Here is a 16,840-nt window from a genome sequence, read left to right on the forward strand (position 1 = left end):
TAGTTAATTATTGTAATCTAATCTTGAACTTATGGCAATAAAGTGAACACATATTACTATAATTTGCTGTTGATAGTTTCTGTATACAATATAAACATAAATACGTTCAATGAATGAAGAAAAGTCTCAAAATGGGAAATAAATAAATTTCAAATAAAATTATGTAAACAGGTATGTAAAGGAATAATGAAATATAATGATCATTTTCTAAAGTAACTTTGGTACCTATACATCAAAGCTATTTTATTAAACAATATTAGTTGAAAATATTTAATTCACCTTTTATCTTATACTTCCAAAATTATTTCCCAGGTAACAAATTTTTTTACTTTGTATTTACACCTCATTATGTTAATAAATAAATTATACTTTTACAACTTATCTAATTTATTATTTTAACTGAAAAACTTTATATTTAATTCCATAATAATCCAGCATAAGTCTTCTTTGAAGTATACAATTAGGTAATACAAATATTAGTATACTAAAAAAATGATATTACTTAAACACAAAATCTTGATTTAACTTTATTATATCTATTTTCAGTTTATAAAAATTTTATACAAATCTTTGAATCGTATTATGATCTTGCATTTTTTCCAGTGCGTGTAAATTATTCCACCAAAGTGGCAATTTATGTTTAAGAATTAATTCAAACCAAGGACTCAATGGAGAATTAAGATTTTTCACAAAGTCATTAATCTCAGATTGTGACACCCAACGAAGTTCGCTAATTTCATCTGAATTTGGATTTAATATAATATTATCCTTCTGCATAAATAGCACATAATCTATTTCATGTTCACCCCAGTATCCATTCACTGCATGATAATGAATTCTTGTTAGATACAGAAAATCTGATAAAAGAATTTGAGACAAGGGGATTCCTAATTCATAATTAAGTCTTCTTTGTGCTGCTCTACGTATTCCAATTGCTTCATGCTCTTCTGTTTCTTCAGAAATTTCAGCCAATGGATGACTACAACACGTGTTTGTGTAATGGTTTGGAAATGTTATCTATAACCAATAGCATTTATAATAGTATTAATAATCTAACACAAATACAATATGTTTTGTATACATCAAGAATGCTTACCTTATTGGCAGATCGCTTTTGAAGTAACAATTCTCCTTTTCCATTAAACAAAAAAACACTAAACGCTCTATGAAGAGGAACTTGGCCATCAGAATTAACTGTATGACAGTCTCGTTTTGTTGCTTTACCAAGAGGTTTATCTAATGCATCAACCAAGATGCAACGTTCTTCTAAAGCAGCTTGCTGCAAAGGAGCTGCTTGTGTACTACCAACATTTTTTACCGTAGATTTTAAGTGACATGTAGCAGAAGATAGATTTTTTAACATTTTAGCCATCACTACAGTGAACTGTTCAGAAATATTTTTCAAAATTGACACATACAATACTTTACACATCAAATTTTTTTTCTAAAATGTATGATGTATATACACAAGTAATAGGTTAACTAAGATAATGATCATAAAACAATTTCAAATTTAACTAAACATACGCTAAACGCTCTACTGTAAAGAAACTTTTCTTGTAGAAAGTTTTATACGATCGCATACTTTAAAGGTATTCACAGCACTAACCTTTAAACTTGACGTCATGACGTCTTTTTTCAAATTTACAATTTGAATAATGTTTTGACATGACATGAATGATATCTACAAAGCCATCGAGCGCTTTTATATTTTGAACTTTATACATTGTAAAATCTAAAAACTGTAATAAAATTTCTATTAAATATTAATATTGTATAATCGATAATCGACATAAAACGAAAGGGATGTTTATAGAAAAAAAAAAATGTTTAAGAACGATAATTAGAATTAGATAATTTAAAAATAAGTTTATACCTATAAATTGAAACTAAAAACATGTTTTTGATTCCAAGTTACTATTATTTAACATTATGTACCAAGTTAAATTATATATATGTATACAGGGTGTCCCAGAACTGGGGTAGGAGCCGAAGAGGGATGATTGCTGAGATTATTCTAAACAACTTTTTCCTTTGCCAAAATTTTGTTTAAAGCTTCGTTTTCGAGTTATTAACGAAAAACAGTGGCCAATCAGAGCGCGCCCTTAGCGCGGGCCGAACCACGAGAGTGCTGGGTATGCTCTGCGTTCAAACCGTGGTCGTGATCAAGTGCGTCGGCACCACGTCGGTGTAATAGGATTCGTTGTTTATGAGCAATCAATAATTCGATACTATTATTTCTTTCTTTTTTTAATTCATTATTCGATACAACTTTTGCCCAACGAATCCTATTATACCGACGTAGTGTCGATGCACTTGATCACGACCGCGCGGAGCATACCCAACACTCTCGTGATTCGGCCCGCACTAACGGCGCGCTCTGATTGGCCAGTGTTTTTCGTTAATAACTCGAAAACGAAGCCTTTACCAACATTTTGGCAAAGGAAAAAGTTGTTCAGAATGACCTCACCAATCATCCCTCTTCGGCTTCATCCCAGTTCTGGGACACCCTGTATATATTTGTATAGTGCACCGATGACAAGATGTCCCCTGAGAAGGGCAGATTTGCGGCCTTCTCATAGGACATCTTGTCATCGGTGCACAGTACATGTATCATACCTCTCTATATCAGGCCCACCAAACTCCCGTATTTCATGCTGCAAAATTAGTATGTGTGTACTGTGCAAGTACTTTACTTCCGACAATTTCCATATGTATATAATACGTTTTTGCTTACATTTTATTATTTTAACATGTTAAATAGCTTTTACATTGTAAAATACAAAAGCAAGTGCATGCATTATGTGCAAGATATTCCTTTTTCTGGTTCTGGGTATTTAAGAATTACCTTCTTCGTATGTTATGACATATTCTTTTATATACGAAGCATACTTTATATAAAAATATTACAAATTTAACAAAAATTAAGATTCTTTATTTTATAGATTTATTTCCTACAATCTATTACCACTGATGCAAGTATGGCCTAATATTCATGAATGTTGGGAAAATACGACTGACTTGGACTTATGTGGATTCCAAAGATCACTTCTCTAAGAGTGGGATATATTTATATGTATAGTTGTAATGTTAATAAATTAATAAAGATTAATATTTTAATATTATTATGATTTCAATTTCATTTAATGCTTCTCTTAAAACGTAAGAAATGCATACATACATCTCCTTTATCTCAAACAATGAAGTAAACGACAAAACTGTTTGCAAATATTTCAAATTCACTTTTTGTGAACTTCATTAATTATTACTTCAGTTTGTTTAATATTACATTAAAAGAATTAATTCACTATTTTCATGAATTTCATTTGTTCTGATTAACTTTTCTGAATTTCAACCATCATACAAGCAATTCGTATTATATAATTGTAATACATTATATGTTCTTTTAGTCTCTTTTAAACCACATTTTTCAAGCTTCGCGCTATTTCCTTTAATACATCGGTCGAACGGTGGCGGTTAAAGTCTGCTTCAACCGCTGTACGGCTGGCTTATGGGAATCTCGTATCCATAGTATGTATACATATCAGTGTGAGATACATACACACAAGCAAATGGTCCCAATATACCTGTTCGGACTTGCGTCTTAAGCACCCCAGCGGGCAAACACGCGGCTCGCGAGAGAGTCTAGCTGTGTTATACACGTGGGTGCTGAATATACGTAGAGAAGGGTTGAAACACAAATGAACAACACAAATATAACTATGTGGAAAAGCACAAAACTTTATGGGTAAACTTTACCTCAGAGGCCCAAAAATTATGGCCTTTTTTTTTACCTTCTTGAAGTATTTTACGTATAGAATCTAAAAATCCTAGTTTTAAGGCGCGGAATTCATTGGTTCAAAAGTTATACGTGTGTAAAAGTGAGCGTTTTTCTGCATTTTCTGCGTTTTTTGCATTAGCAGTAGCCAAGGTGTACCGCGTGGAGGTTGTCAAGCAGTCGAAGGGAGGCAATTCGAACATCTGCTATAATGATTACCAAATACGTGCACATGCACACACCCAATGAGGTATCAACCCGACCGTGCAACCTCGACGCGGTACACCTTGGCTACTGCTAATGCCGACGGTACTTGAACTTTATCGACTCATATCTCGAAAAGTACTCAACCGAAAGAAGCTGATGGAAGTGTTTTGAAATGCTCTCGATGTCAGCTACAAGAATATTAAATAAAAAGTTGGGGTTTCCATTTAAAATTTTTAACTTGACCTTGATAGCTCCTCCATACTTACGCTCAAAGTCAAATACATACCACCGTTTGATGCATCTATTGAAACCCTACAACTTATGTATCAAATATTTTTTCCGAAAATGCTTTGTTTTTAAGATATTTCACCGGTCCCGGACTTTTTCCTCACCCTGTATATCTGTATTGTATTTTTCACGAGAGAGTACGAGCGTTTCACGCAGCTCAATTGAGGTGACGGATATCTTTAAAATTCGGTAGAATTCACATCACGCTTAAAAGTAATTTGTGATAACTTGTGCTACGTACTGTCGTCGATAGAAACTCGATATCTCGTCGGTGGTAGTAGTCTCTCGTCGGTGGTAATATGCGCGTAGTGAAGTGAAGGTAAAAGGAGCACGCCTTTACCGATAGTGGGAATCATATCGACTACCACACCTGCATTACCATCATCCCACACATTTCAAGTTTTGAGCTCAATTCCAATTTCTTCAAGTTATTCATTGTTTATTAAAAAGTTACTATAAAGTTCAAACAGTTCAATTTATTTTGAAGTTTATTTAATTGCGTTTTAATTAGTTAAGCACTTCGTGAGCAGAGCGTTTTGCACCCGCTTGGACACCCAACCCACGCCATAAACTATAAACCCCTAAAATCCACGCGTTTTCACGCAACAACGGAAACACTCGAACGGCCATCACACACGCACACATAGGACAAACATGCTTGTTGAAATTCTAATTGAATTAGGTAGAGCCGGTGGGACGTCGGTATGAGGGTAAAAATTTGTCCTACGTACCACGGTTCTGGCATCATTGGGCCACATGCTGACGGATGTACAACTACGGACACATAAGTTTAGACGAAATTCGATGCAGTAGCAGTGACCATTTTTAGCGAATATCTCCAAAACTATATAAGCGCGTCCGATATTTTCGAGAGAGGAAAAAGTAATTTAAAATATTGAATTTTACAACATATTAAAAAATCATAAAAATTGGCGATTTTTCTATAAATTCACCAAATTATATTGTTTATTGCACGAATTACATATTCGCATATCATTGATGGCACGTGTACCATTAGATGAGAACCGCTGGTCTACACAAAACACCTTTGCTAATATATATCATGCGCATGCAAGAAAGAAACGGTATCTGGAAGAGCGCGAATTTTGAATATTAATAACTTACAAATATTTTACCTTATCTTCATTTCTGGAATTTTTCATATGAATTTGGTTTAGTTTTTTCTTCTTAAGAATTTAGCTACTCTTAAATTTTTGGGATTACAAACTTAGAAATATAGAATACAGGTGCTATGAGATCTAGCGTCAACCATTTTACGCTGCTCTTTAATGGCGAAAAATTCGAACAGTACTAAAATCCAAAGTATTCTTGAAGTATTAGAATAACACTGGAAATTGAATAATGCAATATAATGACATTAATATCATTAAGAAATGTTACAACTTAAAAGTACACATCAATTGCTTCCCTATTTAAATACAAATATGTCAAAAGCCAAATTTATGCGACAACGTAACATTACGCATTACTTAAAATCGTAATGATCGATAGTTCTCGCTGGTTTTCGACTTCGATCGATCGAATCGTATCATGGAGTAGTTTAATAGGTTTCACGATATTCAGTGCAGTGTAGTAAAGACCATTATATAAAAAAGTTATTGTTGCCTTAATGTGTTATTTATTACCTACGTTCGAATATATTTTAAATCGATTTATGTCAACTCGTTAATTTTCTGGTAAAACGGCGAAATGAGTGAAAACGCAGAAATTACAGGAGTAATATCGCCCGAAGATGCGGCAAAAGCGGAAAAATTTAAAGAAGAAGCGAACGAATATTTCAAAAGTGCGTTTACAATATTTTTTCAATAACTTTCTTTCCCTGTGATTCATATTTCTTTCCAAAATTTCTAAAAATTCATAATCATCATTAGATCAGTGTCATTTAGTCACGTGTATATTCAAAACTAACCCAACTTCCACAACGTAAATGATCATTTAATTATCAAATAAAACGTTGATATGTAAAGTAATCAATTAAAAATTTAAAGCAATTATTTCATTTATCCTATTTTCTCTGAAGATATATACATACTATAAACAGTCATTTCCATTTCTTATGAATATGATATTTATTTATATGTAATACACGTTGTATATCAACGTTTTATCGTTTTATTATATGTTTTATAAATAAATACATAAATACAAATAAATATTAAGTAACATATTAAATAAATATAAATATTGAATAAATAACAATTAGTCTTTTAAAGTTTTTATTCAATAATATGTCATTTAAATATAACTGATATATTTTATTATGTTTTAGATCAAGATTATACCAAAGCTATAGAATTATACACTAAAGCTATAGAGTGTAATCCTACGGTGGCAGTATATTACGGCAATAGAAGTTTTGCGTATTTAAAAACAGAATGTTTTGGATATGCACTTACAGATGCCTCTAAAGCTATCGATTTAGATAAAAATTATGTTAAAGGGTATTATCGTAGAGCTGCAGCACACATGTCACTTGGCAAATTCAAGCTAGCTCTTAAGGATTATAAAACCGTTACTAAGGCAAGACCAAACGATAAAGATGCAATGGTTAAATATACAGAATGTTGTAAAATATTAAAAATGTTAGCTTTCGAGAAAGCAATTTCTGTGGAAGAAAACAAAAAGAATATAGCTGATATGATTAATTTAGAAGAAATGGGTAGATCATTATATCTAATAATTGATCAATAATTATGTAATACATTAGAGTCATTTATCAAAAAATATTAAATCTACTTTTATGTATTTTACAGCAATTGAAGATGAATATGTAGGACCTAAACTTGAAGATGGAAAAGTTACTTTACAATTTATGCAAGACTTATTAAATTGGTACAAAAAACAAAATAAATTACATCGTAAATATGCTTATAAAATTCTTTTAGATGTAAAAGCATGGTTTATGGCACAACCAAGCTTAATTGATATTACAATTCCTGATGACAGTAAATTTACTATTTGTGGAGACATACATGGGCAGTTCTATGATTTACTTAATATTTTTGAATTAAATGGATTACCTTCAGAAACTAATCCTTATGTATCCTTTGCAATATGGGTATATTATATATTTATCATTGCATTTTTAATGTGTTAATACTAAGTACAGGACAGACCATCTAAAATAGGCTGCCTGAATAAATTGCTTGTTTTTGTTGATAATACATATTGGTGTAACTAGCCTTTTTTTTTTAGGGGTGGGTCAGATCCCTTAAACATTATTGTTTTGGTTTTAGTTATATATATGTTGCATTTCGGCCAAAATATTTATCTCTGTTAAGATAAGATCTTATGAGAGGATTTTATAACTTTAGAATTTTAGAATAATGAGGGAAGGCATCCACCTTTTATTGAAGGGCGAGGGGGGGGGGGGACCTCTACCTTATTGCTAGGTTTGGAGGAAGACAAAATAATTATTAATATCAGACTTATGTACTTTTCATAACACTATCATTAAAATCAAGCAAGTTATTTAAGTGGCCTATTTTAAACGACTCACTCAGCATATTACTAATACATGCAATTCAGTTGATATAATATATACATCTTAACAGTATTATAGTTATTCAATGGGGATTTTGTAGATAGAGGTTCATTTTCTGTAGAATGTATATTCACCTTGTTTGGATTTAAATTGTTGTATCCAAATCATTTTTTTATGTCTAGAGGTGTGTACCTGTTGATTTATCTATACCATTAAAATAAGATACATATTTATACTAAAATGTGATGTTTAGGTAATCATGAATCTGCCACAATGAATCAGATGTATGGATTTGATGGCGAAGTAAAAACAAAATATTCTGCTCAAATGGCAGAATTATTTACAGAAGTTTACAATTGGCTTCCACTTGCCCATTGTCTTAACAACAGAGTACTCGTAAGTATATATTATTGTATGAAATAGAAACTTCTGTTGAATTCAAATACTTTTATAATAATGCACTTTATAGGTAATGCATGGAGGTCTATTTTCAAGAGATGATGTCACATTAAAAGAAATTCGAGAAATTGATAGAAATAGGCAACCACCAGAAGAAGGATTAATGTGTGAACTATTGTGGTCGGATCCGCAGCCTCAACCAGGAAGAGCACCCAGTAAAAGAGGAGTTGGTGTTCAATTTGGACCTGATGTTACACAAAATTTCCTTGCTATGAACAATCTTGATTATATTGTAAGAAGCCACGAAGTGAAAAATGAGGGATATGAAATCGGACATGATGGGAAATGCATTACTGTGTTCTCTGCTCCAAATTATTGGTACGTAAGCATAATACCTTTTATGAATTTAGTGATTTTTAATGGATGTTGTTTTTAGTGATACTATGGGTAACCGGGGTGCCTTCATCACACTTAATGGTAAAGACATGGAACCCCATTTCACATCGTATGAAGGAGTGGTATGTTATACAATTATAATAAGTAATGGTTTGTATTTTAACAATTGTATTATAAAACCAATTTTTTCAGCCTCATCCAAATCTAAGGCCAATGGCATATGCTAATTCTTTACTAAAATTCATGTGCTAGTGGAATACCTTAGGTACTGTTGATAAGTAAATAAATAACAATAATTGATTACGAGTAGCCCAATCAAAGTGTGCGTAATATATTTGATACTGAAACGGAGGAGGTGAGAAACCATTAGACTTCTCCGAAACAATAAATACTGTATTCTTTTTAGAAACAAGAAAACCCTGTATCATAATAAATCAAACGAAGGTATAATATTCATGGGTACAAAAATGAAAAAAGTTTGCTTGTTTCGACAACTGGTGAACAATTTTCTTTGATAAGAACAATGCCTCATTAGCAATTTGTGTTTCATTATAATGAAATGCTATGAAGAGCATATTTTTATTTTGTACCCTCGATTAAACCACCTTGTTCATTAAAGATTCGGAATTTCGAATGATCTCAAACTGATTAACTTATATTATATTTGTGTAAAAATGTTACAAATATTGGTGTACGCAATGAATATTCTTTCATTTGATTCTTTAATGAATAATGGTGGTTCATTTAATACAATAATTACAATGAAAAATATCTAATACATATGCGATTTAGCCTCACTATGTAGTACAATTTTCCAGCCAGTCACTGTCTGTCACATTATTTGTGATGACTACTTTTATACAAATTTAATGTGATTGGAAGGATTTCTTTCATCTAACGTTTTGTTTCTTTTCTCTCTCTCTTTTTTTTGGTAATAAATTATGTTTATAATGTATTTAAGATGTATATTGTTTTTTTGAAATAATGAAAAATTATGTCGTATTAAATGAGATAGAACATTTTTTCTAATAAATTAAACCGATTTTTACGACTTACATTTATAATTACATCTTATGTATTTTAACAAATCGTCGAAATTATAAAAGATTACCTGACAGCTTTAAAAAATAATTTCATAAGTGTACTGTAAAATTTCTCCCCAAATAATTCTATTTTACCGATTTTATTTATAATTAGTATGACATAAAGAATAAGTTTCCGCTTAATATACTTAAATCAAAAGCAGATCTTAAAGTTACTATGTTTAGAGTATTATGACTTATATACTAGTTCTTTTATTTAGAAATAATATTTTAATTAAGATAAAGTTAGAAGTTTTGTTAGGTAGTAGGTATTTTTATTTTTTACAAATCTTATTTCCTATTTCCACATTTGGTTGTTACTATTATTTATAATTTAAAATACCTTATACAAGTATTTTTAATTAGATTAGTAAAATATGGGTAATGGCCTCCTATGAGAATTAAAGCGTTACATATGAGTGGGATGGCAGTTGAAGTGTTAAATATAGTAAAAGCTGGATAAATGCAAGGTGACTATCTTCTCCACATGGGGGGTTCACCCTTGGCGAACCAAGACGCTCGACGAGGAACCCGTGTAATATAATCCGAACTGGAATACTGGTGTGACTAATGCTAATTCAACGATGAAATTGTTTTATTTTTAACTTTTACTAACGTATTTGTGAGATTTTTCTGATTAAAATGAGATTAAACGCAATATAGTTCGAATTATACCAAGTTCGCCATACTCCAATCAAATCGTTATTGACAGCATGTTTATTCAGGTATTTTTAATTTTGCGCCATCTCTGAAAAGGTTGAAATGTATTTAGTATACTATTTAACGATTAAATAGGTTTTATTAATAGCTGTTGGGTATTGGTATAAATGAAATAGAAATTAGAAATAGAAATAGAAATCAAGGGGGTAGACACGGTACGTGACCTCTCCGATTCGGGACGTCGCGTCGGTATCACAGCAATTTTTTCGTTGGGCCTGGTGGAGCCACTTGCGTGGTCTGTTACGAACTTGAAAGGTTTAATTCTCACCTAGCGTGCGCGCAACTAGGAATGGGCGATGCTCGAAAAAAATATCGATGTTAAAATAATCGATTAGTTAAAAAATCGATAATTGATACTCGATGCTGTTTAAAAAATATCGAAGTGTCGAATTCTTTTTTAATAAGGCTGCTTTTGGAAACACTACCCTGTACACATTTCCTAGAACGTAGCCTAGAAAATGCATATACAGGTAAACAAGAAATATTACACTATATTTCTTATTTAAGTTTTACTAAAAAATATATCTAAATCAGAATCGTACATTTAATGTTAACTTCGAAGAATATTAATGAATTCCCCCCAAGTAGTAATATTATTTTGTGGGTTTTTGAGCTGTAAGTGCAACAGGGTTGACATCGTGACTAGAAAAACAGTTTTTATTAAATCTATAGGGAATGGGATATTCTAAGAATAAATATGCATAAGCAGCATAAACTTCAAAACATCATGCGTACATTATAAAAAGTCACTGTACCTGCAATAGCAAAACAGATGCAAAAGGATTGAGATGATAAAGAAAATTGTAGATGGAGTATTTGGATAAGATAATTTTTTAAATCTAACATTACAGAATAATAATACACAAATGCGTATGTCGTTCTTATTTATTCACGTTCTGAAATTCACTGCTAGTGCTGGAATCTAGTTACGATTTTCAGTGCTGGCAGTGAATTTCGGAACACGACTTATACCCAATGAACATTTCTCGAAAATTATACGCTGATTGAATAATGCGCGTCTCGTTATCATGCTATCCAGTTTTCTTACAGAGATAAAAAATATCGATGTTATGTAAAAAAGTATCGATAATCGATTAATTGATTTACAGAAATATTGACAAAAATAATCAATTATTAGTAAAAAACTATCGATATTTAATTAATCGAAACATATTGCTCATCCCTACGCGCAACACGATCTAGGAAAGCAACAGAACCGCGCCTCAAGTATTTTTACAAACACATTCAAACGCTCATCTCGCCAGAGGCATCGCGATGGTAGAAACATTGGCGTGTGATTAGAGTGAGATGTACGGTGATCATGCGATCCTTCTATCAACCCAAATGATAGAATTGCCCCGCTCCAATAAATTCTGACTGACCAAACGCGTGGATTTTATATAGCGCACCGTAGCACCCCTCGCTGCTGAAAAATATATGCCTACTCTGAAGAACTGATGGAACGTGCAATCTGAGAATTAAAAAAAAAAAAAATTATTAACTTCTCTAAATAAATGTTTTTTAACTCATAAAAGCATACAGGATGCGTCACGCAATTGGGACGGGTTATATCTTGAATTTAGTAGGAGATAGGAAAAAGCTGTTCATGACAAAGTTGATTGGTATGATAATGTTTATTTTTCTATGACTTCATTTTCTTCGTGAATGCAACGATGTATTAAAAAAATGCAGATGCACTTTTTATTTAAATCGAATTGCATATTTTTTTTACTCGTATCAACTCCTTGGAACATTCTGCATAAAAAAGTACTATGGTACTATTAGAACTAATAAACCGAGGGGCCTCGGCTCCCGAGATCAGAATTTAAGATCTTTCACACAAGACCTTTTATTTCACCCAAAAAACACAAAAATATAGAATCGTAATTCGCTCGCGATCATAACATAATTAATATAACTAAACATAACTAGACACATAAGCTTGTATCTATATCTACATCTCTCACCTCTCTACTATTCCCTCTCTTCTATTTCCCTAACGCACCTATGTCTAACAGTATAATGTTTAAAAAACTAATATTTCGTAATATATCTCATATTTTTCATAAGTTCAACTTATACATCAATAGCTTTTTCCCATCTCTTACCAAATTTAAGATATAACTCGTCCCAATTGCGTGACGCACCCTGTATTTTCAGAAACCTATAGTAACTAATAAAAAATACAAAGAAGTATTAGTCAATATTCTGAGTGAGTGTAAATAATTTAAATAAATAAATATCTCACATACAACTTATGTAAACATTTGCAGAATTATTACAAAAAGGAGGTATGTATATTCTTCTCTTGTTATACCTCCTCTTTGAGCGAGGTTTGTTATGGGGCACTGTGGAAAATTCAGGCGGGCGTCGCGTCGGTCAAAACTTAGCGAAAAGGGACAATCTCAACATTCAGAATGAGAGAAGGACAGCACGACTGTAATGCGTCTCACTCACTTGTCAGTGTTCGAGTGCTGTTGCCTTTTTCGCTTGCCCTCGCAGAGACAGTTCGAGTCAGTAATGCCAGAACCGTGGGACGTGGGACAAATTTTTACCCTCTCCACGACGTCCCAGTGACTCCCCTCCCGCAGTTGTTTCATGTAACACAAGTGCGTTATCCCACGTGTCCGTGTGAGCTCTGCGGGTTTGGCAGAGTTCGGCTGCTCTCGTCATTTCTATGTTATCGACTCGATGCTCAAGCCGCTAAAGCACGTGGCAGCAGCATTGACGAATGGACAAAATAATATAATTTCGTCCATGGCAATATGGCTGAATTAAGAAACCAGGAGAATGAATCAGTTCGAATCCCGATTTTACGGTTTCAGTTCTGATTCGTAATGCATTAACGTTTTTTTAATACATAAAAATACATTTTTAATACATTAACACTTTGACGTACATTAACTTGGGAAGTAGTTAAAAAACGGAGTTGAACTGCTTCCTTTATTTATATTTTTTTAAATATTTAAGTTTTATATATCCAAGCGAGGTGTCGAAGTTTGACCGAACGTCTTGCATATACTCAGGTTTTACTATACTGTAAATTGTTAGGAAACCGTCTCTTGTGGAAGAAATACATCGTAGAAAGGAAATAGATGAACAGCGATCACCTTTATTACACTATTCACTATTAGTCATTTATTTCATTTCAATCGCCTTTAGCGTATAAAAAACGGCACAAAATATCCTGGATTTTTAATATTTTTCGATCGGTTGTGTATTCTACATAATATCGAAAATATGTTGAGTTTACTACAAACTACTACACACGATCCGTACAGGAGAATGGTAAAATTCTGATTACTTCAGAAAAGCAGTCCGAAAATAAATCTGTTGTCAGATTTATTAACATTTTTTTAGACAGATAAGTTAGTATATTCTTTCAGCATAGAATGTGTTATGTTGCTGGATTTTCCTGATTCTCCTGAAAGTGTCTGACGTTGGCAGAACGACACAGCTCGAGCGAGTTCTTGAATGCTGGTGAACGTAGAAAAGGACAAATAGCGAAAGAGAAAGAGGTCCGAGAATTAAAGAGCCCGAAAAAAAACATTTGAGTGAGACAATATTAATTCAACCATAACTTTTTTATTTTTCATTTTTGCTAAATGAAACTTTTACCAATGTAATTGTAAGGTTCGAACGATGCCCTTGGGGTACCAGGCGCCCCCCCATTGTATCTAGCCTTACCCCTGCAAGCGGGCTCTGCAGGGGTGGACCTATACTTCCCGACTACTCGTGGGACACATATGGAAAACAAAAACAAAAACCAAAAGGAAAACAACGACACCCAAACAAACACGGACACTAACACGGACACGAACACGGACACGAACACCATAACAACAAACACCAACAGGAACGCACCCGGAAGCGGGCCGGTTGAGGAGGGAAGGGATCCAATTTTGGGGACCGCCTCCGAAACACCGCCGACGGGCGGTTCTGGGGCGAGTATGTCTGGGGCAGGCGAGGTCACAACCCTGCCGACTCTGGACCTACTCACCCTCAATGAGGAGCCTTCCTCCGGCGCGGCCGGGGCCGACCAGGGAGCAATCCCAGGACCGAACCCGGTAGCACGAAGGAAGGTTAAGCTCAGCGGAGCAGCCAGAAAGAAGAAGGCCCGCTTGGCGCTCCTAGCGCCGACGGAGTCTTCCGACAAGACGGCTACCGCTGGGACAACATGCGAGGCGGGGATGGCCCCCGCGACGGCCGCTGCGAGGGGGGGCCCGACTACAGGGAAACCCCGCGCAGAGACGTCGCGGGTGGATAGCAAGGGGGCGGAAGGTAAGGGGCTCAAAAGGACCCGACCATCCGTCTCCCCCAACACCCAGCCTTGCGCGAAGAAAAGACAAAGAATCTTTCCTTCGCCAAAAAGCTTTAGTGAGGCGCTGACGGCGGAGAGGAGGCTGGCGATCGCGCCGGCCAACTATCCGGAGTCGACCCTCACGGAAGCGCAGGCTTCCGCAATCGAGCAGGCGATCGTGGGAGCGTTGTGTGGGCTTCAGAAAGGCGAGACCATGCCGCGCTTCGACGAGTGCCGGTTCGGAGGGGGCCTGCTACTGGTGACTTGCGCGGACACCGGAGCGATGGAATGGCTGAGAGCCATAGCCACCACAATCAGGCCTTGGGAGGGGGCGGTCCTCCAAGTGCTGGATGGCCGGCGCCTCCCAAAGCTCAGGAGGATGGTCACGGTCATCCCCGGCCCTCCGGTGGCCACGGAGGCAATTTTAAAAATGATGGAGGGTCAGAACCCGGGGCTCCACACGAACCTCTGGAGAGTGTGGAGCAGGAGAGAGGGGCCGAATTCGGTTACTCTCGTCCTGGGGGTTGACCCGGCATCATACAGCCTCATCAAGAGGCAAGGTTCGGAAGTCCACGTGGGCCTGCGCAGGGCACTCTTTAGAGAGGGACCTGCTGGGACCACGGAGGACAAAAAGAACCCCAACACGGTCCCAGGGAACAAACCGGGACCAGCAGCCCCGACGATGGAGGAAGGGAAGGCGGGGGTGAGTGGTGTGGATGGAGGAGAAGGGGAGCCCAGGGCGCTGGCTACGGCGCCCACGGAGACCCTCCCACCCTGCGCCGACACCCCACCCAAGGGCTGCAACACAACGACGGCGGCTGCCGGATCCTCCCAAGGACCGAAGGCCGCCGATATGCAACCTCCGTCTAGTGGGAGCATCCCCAGGGCAGTAATGTCAAGGGGAAGGCCGACCACGGCGGAGGCGACGAGAAGAACCGGGCTTCTGGGGGTGCAGAGGGGGAGCCAACGCACCCTGACTCACACCCTGAAGGCCGGCTCTAGGGGAAGAAGAGGGACAGGCCCCGGCAAGGGCCCCCTCACAAGCAGGTACAATGGGCCCCGGCAGGGAACATAACGTACCTACTTCAACCAAGCGAGACTGGACCACATCTGGCACCAACAAGGTGTCAGAAGGTACCAGATTCTCGCAGATCAATTTGCAACATTGCAAGGCGGCAACGGATATCCTCCTGTGCCGCCTAACGATGGGGCAGACAGATATAGCCCTCATACAGGAACTTTGGATCCACAAGGAACGTGTAGGAGGGCTTAACACGGGGTGTGGCTCACTTCACTATGATGCCACATCCACAAGGCCCAGGGCCTGCATCTTCGTCAAAAAGGAAATAGCGGCCCTGAAACTTAATGAATTCTGTACAGCTGATCTTTCAGCGGTTAAGGTCAAACTTAACCTCGGTGGGAACAAGTCAGAGCTGGTGGTATGCTCGGCGTACCTACCGTATGACTCCGAGGAACCTCCACCCACGAGGGAACTCAGGGCTCTGATAGATCACTGTGCTGTCAAAGGTCTGCACCTGGTGATAGGTTGCGATGCTAACTCGCACCACACAGTATGGGGCAGTACCAATACCAACGGCAGAGGCACAGCACTGCTAGAGTACCTCGCCACCACGAGCATGGAGATCCTAAACAAAGGCTCCGCCCCCACCTTCATCACCTCCCGTAGACAGGAGGTAATTGACCTGACCCTGGGCACCACAAAGGTGGCACAGGTTGTCAAACACTGGCAAGTTCGAGACGAAAGCACGCTCTCGGACCACCGCCTAATTACGTTCAACTTAATGGGCGACAGAGAAGGCGGCACTGGTGAAGCATACAGGAACCCAAAGGCCACCAACTGGGCACTCTACAGAGAGGGCCTAGAAGGGAGGCTTAAGGGGCACTGTCAGCGTCCCAGGACCGTGGGCGAAATTGAGCAAGCGGTGAAGCACTTAAGCTCCGCCGTTACTCAAGCCTACGAGGATGCCTGCCCTGTCAAAATTGGAAGTAGTAACAAAAGGGTCCCCTGCTGGAACAAGAAATTGGACCAAGCCAGAAAGGACACCCGCAGACTACTGAACAAAGCCATGAAGGCAAATACGAAGCCAGCCTGGGACAGTTACAAAAGGTCCCAGCAAGCTTACAAAAAGCTAATAAGAACTAGC

General features: G+C 36.8%; 2 protein-coding genes across 2 annotated transcripts; one reads left to right on the forward strand and one right to left on the reverse strand.

Annotated features, from left to right (window-relative positions):
* Nucleotides 1–502: 502 nt before the first annotated feature.
* Nucleotides 503–1,813, reverse strand: LOC114881423 (isopentenyl-diphosphate Delta-isomerase 1). The gene is made up of 2 exons (XM_029198208.2): nt 1,097–1,813; nt 503–1,017 (listed from the first exon to the last, which is right to left on the reverse strand). Exons 1-2 carry the CDS (start codon nt 1,430–1,432, stop codon nt 559–561), a joined length of 795 nt encoding a protein of 264 aa, XP_029054041.1. The 5' UTR covers nt 1,433–1,813; the 3' UTR covers nt 503–558.
* Nucleotides 1,814–5,805: 3,992 nt separating this feature from the next.
* LOC114881422 (serine/threonine-protein phosphatase 5) lies at nt 5,806–9,704 on the forward strand. The gene is made up of 8 exons (XM_029198207.2): nt 5,806–6,077; nt 6,564–6,953; nt 7,048–7,334; nt 7,857–7,962; nt 8,032–8,174; nt 8,248–8,555; nt 8,614–8,695; nt 8,766–9,704. Exons 1-8 carry the CDS (start codon nt 5,984–5,986, stop codon nt 8,823–8,825), a joined length of 1,470 nt encoding a protein of 489 aa, XP_029054040.1. The 5' UTR covers nt 5,806–5,983; the 3' UTR covers nt 8,826–9,704.
* The last annotated feature ends 7,136 nt before the right edge of the window (nt 9,705–16,840 follow it).

Source organism: Osmia bicornis, chromosome 3 (assembly GCF_907164935.1).
Source record: "Osmia bicornis bicornis chromosome 3, iOsmBic2.1, whole genome shotgun sequence".
NCBI classification, from domain to species: Eukaryota; Metazoa; Arthropoda; class Insecta; order Hymenoptera; family Megachilidae; genus Osmia; species Osmia bicornis.

Excerpts from the sequence above, each read along its gene's own strand:
- LOC114881423 (XM_029198208.2), bottom strand. The coding sequence starts at position 1,432 with ATGTGTAAAGTATTGTATGTGTCAATTTTGAAAAATATTTCTGAACAG. Across the intron at positions 1,018-1,096 it reads AAAAGCGATCTGCCAATAAG|ATAACATTTCCAAACCATTA; the intron begins GTAAGCATTCTT and ends TATTGGTTATAG.
- LOC114881422 (XM_029198207.2), top strand. The coding sequence starts at position 5,984 with ATGAGTGAAAACGCAGAAATTACAGGAGTAATATCGCCCGAAGATGCG. Across the intron at positions 6,078-6,563 it reads AGCGAACGAATATTTCAAAA|ATCAAGATTATACCAAAGCT; the intron begins GTGCGTTTACAA and ends ATTATGTTTTAG. Across the intron at positions 7,963-8,031 it reads TCATTTTTTTATGTCTAGAG|GTAATCATGAATCTGCCACA; the intron begins GTGTGTACCTGT and ends TGTGATGTTTAG.